This window comes from Linepithema humile, chromosome 6 (assembly GCF_040581485.1).
Source record: "Linepithema humile isolate Giens D197 chromosome 6, Lhum_UNIL_v1.0, whole genome shotgun sequence".
Classification (NCBI taxonomy): domain Eukaryota; kingdom Metazoa; phylum Arthropoda; class Insecta; order Hymenoptera; family Formicidae; genus Linepithema; species Linepithema humile.
In genome coordinates, this window is record NC_090133.1 from 21,165,729 (window position 1) to 21,179,968 (window position 14,240).

At 35.8% G+C, this 14,240-nt stretch overlaps 1 protein-coding gene across 10 annotated transcripts in view; it reads left to right on the forward strand.

The window, feature by feature from the left end:
* Fas3 (fasciclin 3) overlaps positions 1–14,240 on the forward strand; it is a 302,280-nt gene that overhangs the window by 264,244 nt on the left and 23,796 nt on the right. For all 10 annotated transcript variants that reach the window (XM_067356992.1, XM_067356988.1, XM_067356989.1 and 7 more), the window contains 4 exons: positions 10,749–11,066; positions 11,910–12,056; positions 12,226–12,405; positions 12,789–12,973. In XM_067356992.1, coding sequence (XP_067213093.1) covers positions 10,781–11,066; positions 11,910–12,056; positions 12,226–12,405; positions 12,789–12,973 — 798 coding nt within the window. In that variant the 5' untranslated portion in view covers positions 10,749–10,780. The remainder of the gene's footprint in view (positions 1–10,748; positions 11,067–11,909; positions 12,057–12,225; positions 12,406–12,788; positions 12,974–14,240) is intronic.

The window sequence follows — 14,240 nt, forward strand, 5'->3', positions numbered from 1 at the left end:
GAAGGGTGCGGTCTCTTCGTTAATTTCATGGACGTTGCTCGGCACACATGCATTCGGGGTGCAGCGCGATGCGGATTTTCGTGGATATTTTCGAGGGTGCTCGGTGATTCGTTTTACGCGTCCGCGTTTCACAGAGCGGAGTCACTAATTAGTGTTACATTCCCATGTGGAAGGTCAGCCTGCTAGCAATTCGTGTTCTCATCGTTACAAACTACGGAACGAATATATATACATATGCGTCATTATATATACGTCATACCTCTGCCTATTTGTGCAGATATGGTCTTGGCTCGCAAGAAAATAAACTACATAAAAAAATCGACAGAAATACATTTTGTAAGATTAAATTTTAAAGTTAAAATTTTGTTAAAAAAAATTTTTAAACAATTTTTCAATTTTTTTTCTATATATTTTATTCCGTTAATACATTAAAATTAATTAAACGGATTTTTTTATTCTTAATGTGTGAAATATATACCGGTACTATAATTAAAATTCCGCTAATTTTTAATGAGTTAAAAAAATATATTACATTTCATTATTAAATGATTTTTTTGATCTCTCAGTTATTGTAACAGGAGACTCTTTCTTGTAAGCGAGGTATTAAAAAGATAAAAAATGTTATAACTTTCTGCCTTAAAAAAATCCCAGAATTAATTCTACAGAGAATACACATTCCTACCAATCCCTTTTAATTCGCCTATTTTCCATTCATGCCAGGTACTCGAACAGCTTGAAATTCAAATCGTGCCCAAGTATATTCTCATCGACAATGTAAAACTCTTTTCGCTAATCCGATCGTCAATTTTGCCCGTTTGCATCGCAAAGAATACTGATTCAACCTCGTTAATCTGCAAATATTCATGTGTCGCGGTTCTATATAACTTCAAGAATGTATCGCTGACAACACTTCAATAATATGTTCAATGCAATATTATTTATAGTATATTTGTAAAATCGAAAAACAAAAAATTGCAAGTATTAAAGAAACACTGTCGTTCAGATTTTTATGAACAGTATTTCAGTGCAATTTATTTCTGTAAATATTTACTTAGTTTACAAAGATATGTAAAAAAAATATTACAATAATTGTTATATATATAGAAAGAAAGAGAGAGAGAGAAAAAGAGGATGTAGCTTATATTATGATAGTTCTAAAAATAAAAACACAATAGTAACGAGGAAAAGTTTTGAGGTGGAGCAAAAATAAAATATATATAATTTGATGATATAAGAGAAGAGGGGATAATAATGGAGTTTAACTTCCGTCCTATTTCCTTGAAAGTAAATACGCTTCTCCTGCGCTTGATACTTATTGTACCGAGACAATACCGGGAATGTTACTTCAAAATTGTATCTTCGGAAGATTGCAAAAGGCAGAATAGCGCCTGCCGTTAACAAGAAGAGGACGAGAGAAAACAAAACAAGTAGGGAGACATTGGTAATCCGCGGTATTACCGCGGATTAGCCGGCTGAATGTGGAACGGCATTGTTTCTTGTCTGACTAATAAGTCGGTTCCCACCGGCCTTACCTCGAATTTCTGACGAAACTTCAACTGCAGAATGTATTTCTTTGTTGAGTTCGTTAGAAATGCGACAACTCGATTTACGCGAATAAAGATTTCTGCAATATCGTCGGAAACACATAGCTCATCGAATATTGGTTTTTCCAGACACTTCTCAAATATTCCTTTCATTATTACGGCTGTTATTCAATTTATATTTAAAATTCCAAATTTTGTAGTAATTCTAAATCATTTTTGTTACACATTTCTTATTTTAATCACATAATATTTGTCGTTAATGTATAAAATGTTTTTTCAAATTTTTCGCAGGATGTTAAATCCTAGAAGACTTTCCTTCAAGATCTTTAATAATATTTTATTCGCACACAAGCATCTTTAAAATGACGTTGGCAGCGCGACAACGATGGGCCAACTGCGGTTCGTATGCTGTGGTTTCACGATGCAGCGAGAGGAAGTAATCCCGGCCGGCACTTCTCATATTAGACGCAGCTATTCCCTAACATTACTAATTCCACTCGGTGCTACGAAATATGCTCGACCACCGAGATACGCTTATGCTCGCGGCTGCTTACACACGAATGGACTGGGGAGAGCAACTCGAGTTTTGCCTAGATCAAAATTCCAGAGGTTAAAATTCGAGCTAGATGTCACAGATTGAGACCGCAGTGTACAATAATTCTGTGGAATTATGCAATAATATAGTAATGTGGACATGCTGGATCATCAACTGAGCCGACAATCCAACGAAATAACCAAAACGCTTTAAGAACTTGAAATTCTCTTGCAATGCGGCTGTTCTGAATCTTTTGTGACAATATGTTCAGTGTTATATAATTGATTCGTGCAAAAAAAAAAAGGAAAATTTTTAAATCCTCTCATACATCATTATAAATGTGGACATTAAATGGTTTACTGATCGAATAACTTCTGAAAGAAGAGAAGTATATCATCGTGTATCACAGTTGCGTCAATTTTATGATACTTCACATCGCTCGTCAATTTTTTCGGAAGCCACTGTTCGACCGAAGTTAACTTGATATCCGTTGCGGCCGCCATGACCCAACAAAACTGCTATATTTTCGCAAACTTGTTTTTACATTGTTGGATTGCATTCATCAGATCCCATAGTTCAACAACGATTGAATAATACTTGAAGGTGATTGATACGCAGCGATATCTTACAACGATGAGCGACGAAATATATATCGCTTTCAATTTAAATATTACAAATTTTTGCGATCATCTAGCGAAGTGACTTGTTTTGTATGACAGTTTAGAACTACAAAAAATTTTAAATTTTGCATATGTTTCGTTATAATCAAAATTAATTATGTTCCACGAGTTTCGCAGCGTCGCGATGTACACGCGCTAATTAGTCATTAATGAGCAGTACCGTGTATCACGATTAATCATGGAAATCAATATGACGATGCACCCGCGAGTATGCAATTACGCAGTAGGTAGAATTTTGACCAGCGGCAGTCAGCAAATATTTGCAATTATATGGCAAATCCGTTTAGGCGGTTTATTGATCAGATAAAAGTTATAAATTCAAGACAGACTAACTGGCCTGTTATGTCAACGAGGTGAAGCGGCCAGCGAGAAAAAGCTCGCGTGAACCAACGTGCTCTTTCATAACATCGCGCACTTTCAATTTGATTTATCGTTCGTATGCGTGACACGATTGAACAGTCGGATAAGATTCCGAAATATACAATAAAGAAAGGAAAAGTCTGTATGTACTTTGGCAATCCGATGCGCGATTGTAATTTTGTCGTGGCCTTTTTAACAAGAAAAATGTGTCACACATATTCCTGCCGTAGAGTAATTTAAGTCTCGTTACGGAGATCGTCATCGCAGGAATTAAAACGCGAAGTATGTAATCACAAACGTGAGAGTTCAAAAAATTACATCACACTTTTTCACAGAATTTAATTCATAAACTTCTTGAAGCGAATAGTTGAAGATAGACACTTCTAAAAGTTTCAATAATAAGAAAGAACAAATAATTGTATTTAAAAAATCATACTTTTAATATTTCCTATTTCATATATAATTCCATAGTAAATTTATAAATTGCAAAGTAAATAAAAAAAAAGTTACTGAGTAAAGGGATTATTTCTTTACTCGATTTTATAGATAAACTGTAGAGAACAGCAAATTCAAACGGAGTAAGATTACAAGTGAGGTCGTAAATTGGAGTTTCATCCGCTTTGCGGCAGAACTGATCCTGTTCCTTTCACGTCTTGCGACCGAGCCGAATGAGCACTGCGCTTTCAAAGTGAATCACGCGGAAGTTCCTTCTCAAAGCGAGAAAAAGTTGATACGAAAAGCTTGACGCGCGTCCACGACACTATTTCCGGTGCGTCGCGCGCCGACTTCCGCGCTTCGAGACAACCGTTTCCTGCGAGTTCCAGTCGGACGCCAATTTCGGCCCAACAGCCGTAAATCCTCGCCGAGATTAAGGGCGGTTTACACTGCAGTAAATCAACTCGTCGCTGCTTCTTTCTCTCATCTTCTTCGCCCTCTCGCTTTGCTCCTCACCTTCTCCGGCGAGGAACTCTCAGGGCGGAGGAGTCACAGGAAGGATGCGTTTGCCACACCGATACTGGCCGGGCGCCTCCTTCCCCTCCTCCTCTCGACAACGCGTAAATCGGTTTTACTCGGTCGATGATGACGCTGGAATCCAGTTACGCAAACTGGATTTTGTATTAAATAACTGTCGCTAGATGTCCATTGCAGGACTTTCGGGAATTTCTAGTTAACGCAGTGTCGAGAAATGAGCAATGATAAAGCGTCTCGAAAAAGCGGTGGTCGAAATTTGATAATATTCATTTATAATTATAGATTGAGTTAAGTATTAAATAAGTGAATGAGTTGATGAAAATATATTAGATAATGCATACGTATAATTTTTGCATTTAAGAAATTCATTCTACATTAAGGTATTAAAAAATATTTAAATCTTTAAAAATTAACTAATATTGATTTGAGTTTTGTACTTTTTCAATTTTAGTTTTAACTGATTGTAAAGAAAAGATTTATTTTTTCTTTACAATCCAGTTTTTATCTTTGTTGCCTATATCGTATAATGAATACTCGATACATCTCTCGACGGTATTATGCAGTTCATAACCTGAAGTATCATTGTTGTACGCGACGCGACGATATGATCTACATTGTCACGAAAGTTTAAAGCGAATATATAGAGCGTGTCTCTTCTTAAGAAATGTTATCGCGCTGCCTACGTCATCGTTTCGTTGCAATGATAATAATAATGGCTTATAGTTTTCTCTCTGTTAATTATACAATAAGTTCATTGAAGCGATCCTGCGATGAAAATTAAATATTCACACTATAAAAATATATCGTACAAAGTTTGAGCGATGAATGTGTGTATCTGCACAACTGTGGTTGTGCCGCAAAAACTAAGCAGACTAACACCTGGGTAAATTTTTTCGAAAAATTGATGTAATAAAAAGAAATTGAAGCGAGGTTGAGAAGGATATTAATCTGATGCGATCTCGTTATGTGAAATTATGTTGTAACGTTAGAGCCCTTAATACCAGAGTGAAGGTGTAAACACGAAACCGCAAGGTTATCGTTAAGCCCACGCAATGTGGCGGGCGAAAGTGGACGCGCTTGAAAATAATGATTATGACTCGGCATTTCGCATCAAATTATCCACGGTTATCCGCTCCGACGTGAAGCATAGCTGTGTTACTGCCGTTCGAACCGTGCGTGTGAAGGAGAATAATTTTTGCACGCTCTTTATTTATACTTTCCCACAAATTGTCGCAATCTGACAATCCTTAATGTGACTAAGCAAACAAAATTAAAAATGTAATTAAAAAAAGAATTAGAATTACGCTAAGCTACGAATAATCTTTATCTTCTGAGTAAATAAAAATACAGAATCAAGGAAATAAGCTGTAAAAGATGCATTAAACATTCAGATCAAACCAAAAATAATTGAATAATCGAATTGTAGCGGAAAATATGTATGCATTGTGCTTGAAAATGTAACGGAAGTAAATAAATCGAATTTGAATCAATGAATCATGTTGTGTTCGAAACTTTAGGTAAAATAAATAAATCGGATTGCTCTGAAAAAGCGGAATATGCTGAAAAACGAAGCAAAAATACTGGACTGTATAAACTGAAATACCCTAAAAATTGATTCAAACTAAACAAATTGAATCGTAACATAAAATTAAATCGTCCTTCAAAAATTTAGCTAAGCGGATCAAACTGTCGATTGAAAAAAAAAACGTGCTGCTACGCACGGAGAGGCGCGGTTTTAGTTAAAAATACTTCCATTTAGCACGAAATCTCAATTTCTGAAGTATTCAGTGAAAATAGCGAGAGTCAGAGTGATATCTACAGCGGAGTTGTGCGAAAGCGAGCAAATTCAAGTCCATGTCTCGGCTGCAAGTGCGGTCGAAGCGCTCTCGTCACATTAACAACGATACTATCAAGACGTGGTTTTAGATCGAGGCAGCTTTTCTGAAGTGCACGGAATCTGACATCGCCGTTCATGCTGGCGCAATCATTGTCGACCGATATCCCGAGTTGGTCGACTTAGCGGCGGACTAAAGTCCGTTTGACTAAAGTCAAACATCACGGCTTTAAGAGAAAGCCACTTGCGTCGCGTAAAGCTGCTTACAGTTCTTCATGGAAATTAAACGTTTTTTTATTCAAGTCAACTCTCTGTTTGATGAGACTTTAATTATGTCAAGATAAAAAAACGAATTGTACTATAATGAAGCCCTGCAGACGAAATGCTACGCAAATTTAATCGAATGCAAATATTTAATGCCAACGCAAAGAGGAACAAGCGTACAATAACCGCAAATCCGACGATTCGTTTGGCAGGATTCACAATATATATGCGCGCCTTAACATGTTCTCTTCTCTTTTGCTCCGGTAGCTCTTTTTCGTTCTTGCTTTCCTTCTCTCTTTTCGCTATCCGAATTCACATCTTCTTCGTCCTTTCCGCCCGCGAACGGAAAAAGGTGCAGGAGGGCGGGACGGGGAGATGCAAGCGAGCCGAGAAAATTGGAAATTGCTGCGAAATTGCACCGGCACGTTGCATGCCGGGTAACCAAGATTATCTTCGCCGCGTTATCACTGCGCCGCGAGGAAGGAAGGCAGAGGAGAGGGGGGGGGGGCCGGAAGATGGGGGAGTCAATAACGGCGAGCGGACATAAAATACCGAGGTGTGGAATGCGCGAACGAATGCATGCGCTGTTACTTATTGTATTGTGTTATTTTGCAATGCAGTATAGATGGAAAATGCAGACTGCGATAGGAACTCGCTTCTGGATGCGAGCTATGTGTGTGTATGTTTTGTGTATCTATAGCCGCGTTACTCTTTTCGAACAAACACATTCACCGAACAGATTATAAATGCGAATCTATTGATTATCAATACGAATCTATTGATGCGAGAATATGACAGAACAGTGAACGGATTGTTGAATTACAGTTATTATTATATAATCATATCCATATAATTTCTATGCATTATGATTAAATCGCGGAAAGAAAGATGAGATAACACTGCGCTCCTAATGCCAACAGGCGCATTAATTTCATAATTGCAGCGATGCGTGGCGCGGTGTCCACAAATCATCGCATCTGTTGCTGTGGCTTTCGGGGATGCGTGTTCCTCGATGCAAGCACACGGGACAGGCGGTAGCGATTGGGCGGATTCTCCGGGCGGTATACGGGCAAATTAGATCGTGACGTCGGCTGTGTAACAAATTGATGAGCGGAAAATCAAATGGGATTTATGGTCTTGCGATCGGTTGGCGGGCCGACATGGCGCGCCGCACCGGCGATCACACAGAGTAACATTTTAGGAAGCGTCTAGGAATTTCTGTGCGATTTCTAACATAAATGAATTTTATCAAGTTCAGAGAAACGAAAGCATGTAATGAAAAGTAAATATTACTGTACCATGCAATTATTTTCTAAATATCGCATAAGATTTAAATTTTTGAATTTCATAAATTTTGCCTTAAAAACATATAAAATAAAATAAAGTAAAATGGATCAAAATAATAAAACAAAATGACTTGTATCCAGTTATATAACGTATAAAATTTTTGCCAGATTTACAGTAAAATATAAATTATTGTAAAATGCGCAAGTATCGTCGACAACACAAAAACAAAAAAGCATCTCTACGAAATACTAAAAAATAACGGACGAAAACAGTACCAGAAAACATCGTTTTTTTCGGAAGTACTCTCAGCGCATTTAAAAGTCCATAACGTGTCGTAAAACCACGCGACGATTCTAACGAATCCATTGAATCTCACACCGCGGAACGAAACATCGGCGCGGATACACAGAAAATGCATCTGGATGCATCTAAACAGAAAAAAATATGCCGTTGTATACAGGAAAAAAAAAAACAGAAAATCTACTCGATCGTACCGCGCAACGATAATAAACAGCGAAAAATCGTGATCAGTCGATTGAGGCATCGACTCGGTATTTTTTTTACTCAAGTAACTATGTAATATAGAAGCTCGTTCTTTCAAGAAAAGCTTGAAAACCCAGAATAATAAATAATTTTTGAAATAAATTAAATATGTATATATAAATACCGTCAGAATTAGAACTTCTATATAAAGCAGTCCTTCTTCAGTTGTTTAGATTTAGTTAAATTTTTGTTATTTTTACATATACATCTACATTTGGGAATTTTATTTCTGGACTCACTTTATTTTACCATTTTGACAGTTTGTTTATTCGTTTACTACGACACAAATATGTCAAAATTAATAAAATTCGAATTTACTCGTTTCTGCATCTCGGAGTTATCAAGTGATCGAGTCAGCCGGCCGACGGGATGAAATATGGTAGTCGTTGCTCGCGCCACACCCAGTTTATCATATTTCTTGGAGTGCATTATCATAATAGCATCGTGCATGAGATCGGTCGTCGTGTCGTTCCGCGCCGATGACATGTCACGTCCCGTACTCGCGCGGCGGAGATCGATGCGACCGACCGACCGACCGACCGATGCGCGTCGCGTCGCGACGCCTTCTCGGCGGGACTTTTGAGTGCAACCGTCTATATTTAACTCTTAACCATATCAGTGATAGTTTTTTAAGGGCGCCAAAGCGCGGACTTTTTATTGAGACAGTTCGAGTTTTTGCCTTGCTGTTATACACTTACGCATACAGTGAGCTAAAATACGCGTTATCTTAACAACGCACATCGTCAAAGATTAATAGCAGCGATGACGATCGTCAAATTTGAATAATAATTGTCATATGTATTTGTCATACACACGAAGAGCTTTTAGAAGTTGATTTCTCTCTACCATTTGGATTATATTATAAAATATAAATTTAACCGATATCTAATTGATCCTACAATAAACAATAAAAATAACAAAAATTTTGGACGCGCAAAGAGACATCGCTAGAATTTAATAATTTAACCTCGCATTACTCGCTGCACAACTCATGAATAAATGTCGAAGTAGTTAAAACGATCGTTTTCAAGTAATCTTTTCGTATAATTACAGACTAATACTTTGCCCTGTTCTTGTAAAGTGTGGTTTATCTGAAACAGTTATCTTGCATATTATGTAAGATAAACGTTATGAATATTAAAATCATGTTACAACTTCGACTCTACTACAATATTACGTCACGTTATGAGAAACCTCAACAACACGTATGCGCATACTAATGGCACTAATATTTAAGGGTTTGCTGCATAATGAGGATATGCTAAATGTGAGGTTTCTTTACCATTCTTGTTACATTAGGGCTCTTGTAAAGCTACTGTAGACATCTAAACTCTTTGCTAAAGAGTATTTACGAACAACTTTTGCAACAACTCGAATGCGCGTGAAGACAAGATATGATTAAAACAGAACATTATTTAATCCATCAATAATAAATTCTCCACTCATACAGAAAATAAAAATAAAATTAAAAATTTGCTAAAATAAAATATATACTGGAAATTATTGTATTAACTCTTATACGCACTGTATGTTCTAATTTAAAATGCACATATTCATGGAATGCATATGACTTCGTGCATAAAAAGGTTATTTTATTTGCTTCTTTATTTCTTTAATTATCATTTATTATTAGACCATATTAAATCGCATTAAGTGTTCGCATAATTTTTCCATTTAACGCACGCTAATTTATTGATTTTTTTAATGTAAAAATGCAAAATTAAAAATCTGATTGCAAAAATTCTGAACTCTCTAATAAAAATTACACACATTTCTTGTATCATTTTATAAAATATCAATTAACGAAACAAGAAATGTGGCGCCATATCGAAATGCTGCATAAGGATTAAATGCCCAGCATATGTTGAGTGGATTTGCAGTGACGAAAGAACAGATAGGAGAGAAAAAGTCAATCTCTTTCTCTCTCAGAGCGCAGCGATATAAGAAAGATACACGAGAGCGATAGAGGTGATGCAGGTGGGGATTTAATCAACTTTCCTTTTTGTCTCGTAAATCTTCGTAGACGCGGCATCTTTGCCCGTGCGAATTGCCCTCTCGATTTTTTTTATCGGATGCTCGCAGATGACACGGCAATGCATGTTTTTTTTTAAATCTGCAGCTAACATTTCTTTTCTTTTTTCTTTTTACTATTTTGATCCTCCCACAACACAATCACCATCATAATTTGTAATTTATTCGTTTCTAGTAAAATATTATATTTTACCAGTAGTTATAAATATTACCTGCACTTTGCATAATGAGGAGAATACGAATGGCAAATTTCACTAAATTATATTGAGGGGTGACGAAGAAGAAACATATGGTTTTACCTGAAGCTTAAATAGTAATAAACGTGCAACTTAAAGTGGAACATTTAATATTGAACAAGAGCAATTTCTACTTTGCTATAAGAATTTGTGAAAACTATGGAATATAATTATTTTAAATACAAAAAATTATATGAACATTTCACTTATAAGAGATATCTTGCGATGATATAATCTTTTAAAATAATATAACTTATCTAATCTTTTAAGCACTACATACTTGTACTGCATATAACATATAATATAACGCGCGCGAAATGTAAACTTGAGCTCAATTTCTTGTTTTAAGCCGACATTCGTTTAAAACCGAAATTTTCGAAATATACCAATACAACATAATTTGTCGATTAATATAATCAGTGAATATTATTATTAAACTTGAAAATGTTTATTTGTTTTCAGCGACAAGTCCAGCAGTAGACATCGAGCCAAAAATGGAAACGGTCGTACGGATCGACCAAGAATTGAAGGTCCTGTGCAAGACCGAAAGACCGCTTCGCGTTTGTCGTGTGGAGATGCCTAACATGAATACTGCCATAGTGTTAAGTCAGGGAGATGTGGAAGGAGATATCGAGTATCACGGTGACGGTTGGCACGCCGGCCAATGTGGGATCCGTATCAAGAAGGTGCAAAGAAAACACAATGGCATTTTCAAGTGTTTCCTGACGACTGATAACGTTCGACATGAAGCAAATGCAACTCTAAACATCATCGTTGCAGGTGAGTCATTATTTTTTTGTCTCGTTTCGACGAGATTCCGACTAAATAAAATTAGCGAATTATAGACTTGACACATGGAGTTTTTATAAGTCACATTCTTCAAGTTACATTTTTATCGATGAAAAGATGTCTATGTGCGAAAATTTAATATACTATAAGAAGAGTTGTAAATATTATAGATATTTATTTATTTCTATCTATTTTTCTTTATACTTTCTTCAGATCTGAATTACATTAAATCTACAAATTTTGTGTATAATATGTAGATTGTTTTCACATTTTAATTTGAATATAATATAAGTATTTTCAATCTAATTAGCATGTGGGCATTTAGATCCATAGCATTTAAAAGTGAGTATAATGAAAATATTATTATACAGCATGTAGTAATAAAAGTAAGATATATATATATAATCTTTTTTTTATAAAAAAGAAAGAGTATAAAAAGGGAACATCAATTAAAGCAAGAAGCAAAAAACTGATGCTTGCTGCAATCGCTAGAGCTGTATATTCGAAAAGTAATTAATCTTCCTTAAGGAAATTGCTTACTGACTTGGAGACTGAAATAAGCACTCAGAGCGAAATTACCGTTTAAGATGAACTCAATAAAGATAAATGATGAGAATCATGAATATCTTAAAAGAATCTGCTGTTATTTTAACGCCAGAAAATAGCACGGCGAGGAAAGATTCAAGTCATCTTCTTTGACTAAGATTTTAAATGACAATATGATAAAAATACCTAATAAAACAAATGGGAAAAATGCTAATTATTCTGTATTGTTCCTATACTGATACATAAAGCAATAAGAAAGATTTAAATATTTTTTTATTTTTCATGCAGAAGCACCAACGGCGAACGATGTTGCACTCCTCTTGAGTAGGAGTAATACTCGAGGCACTCAAGGCTACTACAGGAAGGAGGACAATCTGGAAATCAGTTGCAAAGCTTCGAAGGGACGACCAGCGGCAAATGTTTCTTTATATCTCGGTTAGTATTTTTATTATTTAATTTTTAGAAAAGCGTAAAAATTAATAACATAAGAACATAAAAATAGATAAAGACTGCTTCTTGAGTCTTAAATATTTGTAGAATGAAATAAACTTTATTAAGCTATAGTCGATAATAAAAAAATGAGATTGTTGTTTTTAATATTTAGATGACGAGCTAATAAATAGCGACAGAACCACAGTCTTCAACGATAGTGGCGACTATATCTCGATGCGAAACGCTTCACGCATATTAGATTGGACGGATCATAACAAGAAGATAAGATGCGTAGTCAGTCACACAGGCCTTGAGGATCCTCTCGTTAAAGAACGGACACTTTCGGTAGAATGTAAGTTACTCACAATTCTCACAATTCAAAGCAGTTTTTCGCTTATTAATGCATAACATTATTCAAATTTTCAGAAATTTAATTTAATTTTTTAATTCTTTATTCTGTATCGTATTTATTTTTTATTCCATTTTTACTTAAAAATTTGAATTTTTTTAAACTAAAAATTCAATTTCAATTAAATAAATATTGTGTCTATATTTAATAAAAGAATAACAGCTTGTTCAAATTTTCAATCAAGTTTTTATATATATGTCAATCTGTTGAAATCAAATTAATTAAATATAAAAAGTGCGATATTTTTTATATAAAAATTATGATTGCAGATATTGTTTTTGATATAAACATTGGTAGATTTAAAAAAAATGTTTTTTTCTGCTTAGATGCACCTCTGGCGCATAAATCCTTTGAACGCTTCGGATACGTAATTGGCAGACAAGGAATCATCAATGTTACTGTTTTTGCGAATCCTATGCCTAAATTCACGTGGAATATAAACGGCGAAACTATTGAAGTAGGAACATATGATAAGACTCAGCGATTTCAAACTTCAAGCCCCGTTGAATTAGTAAGTTTTTTGCTCAAATTAAATTTCATCAAAATACCGACTTAGTTTTTAAATATATTAAATTTACGATATAATTATTAGTAGTAATAATTAATAAAAATGTCAATAACTTTGTATTTAGTTTAAAATAATTTTGTATAAATTACTAAGCTCCTAATTTCACGCTGAAAGAAAAGATTTCTAAATTTATTAAACAAAACATTACTCCTGTAGTTTATCGGTTATTCTGTTAAAGCGATGTTGTTGTCGAATATACGCGTCGCAACGAGGGAAAAAGTATATTTGGCAACTCGATTCGTATGTAGAGTAGAACATGTTAAAGCCGGTGGTTCGTTTAGACTCGAGCTTCAGTGACAGATAAAACGGGTAAACGAAAGAAACGTGTGGGCCAAGAAATAATTGGCGATGAAAGGGAAGAGCAAGCGGATTGGAAGCAAATGAAATAGAAATTCAATATTGCACTGCAACTCGGCGGTGGGCCTCGATTTACTGTTCGCCCGATGCATTCTCCATACACCTGTGTGACAGCGTGCGCGGAGCGCAGTGCCATAATGAAATTCCATTGAATTCAGACGCGGCGCGAATCGATCGGTCGACGCGCGATCGCATGGAGGCCCTCGAGCGGCGGAGGCGTTTGTTTCTGACCCATTGTCTCGCTTAACAAGAAGCGGTTTGTTTGTTCCGTAGTTAAGGTTTAAATGGATTTGCCGATCTTGCAACTTGCGCTTTTTAATTAGTTCAGAACGGCGAACAGAAGTAAACGACGACGTTCGTCCTCCTGAATACCTCGCGTTCTTGTTACTCCGAATGCATTTATTAAATCAGTCTGAAGGAAGAAAAAAAAATAGAAGTTTAAAAAACTTCGTGAAACTTGACGTTCTTTGAATGCTACTTAAAATTTGTTAAATTTGTTCCCAACAAAAAAAAAGTCATGTTGTGAAGTAGAAGCGAATGGCGAAGATGTTCCACTTGTATTTCTTTCTATTTTCTTTATCTTGTTTTGAAATTAAATATTCACTTAAAATTGAAAATTTTATCGTTGCTTATCGCGTGCCAGCTGTTCGGTACATCGCAACGCAAGGTCGCAAAGTTAGCGAACTTCCGGGCAAATAGCGAGATTACGATCTCGATCGCGAGTGAGAGAAGCGTCGAAGCGTTAATCGAGCGGCACGCGCCCGGCAAACCGACCGAGTGCATTCAATGACGCGAGCTATTCTCCGATCAGGAGAGAGAGAGAGAGAGAGAGAGAGAGAGAGAGAGAGAAATA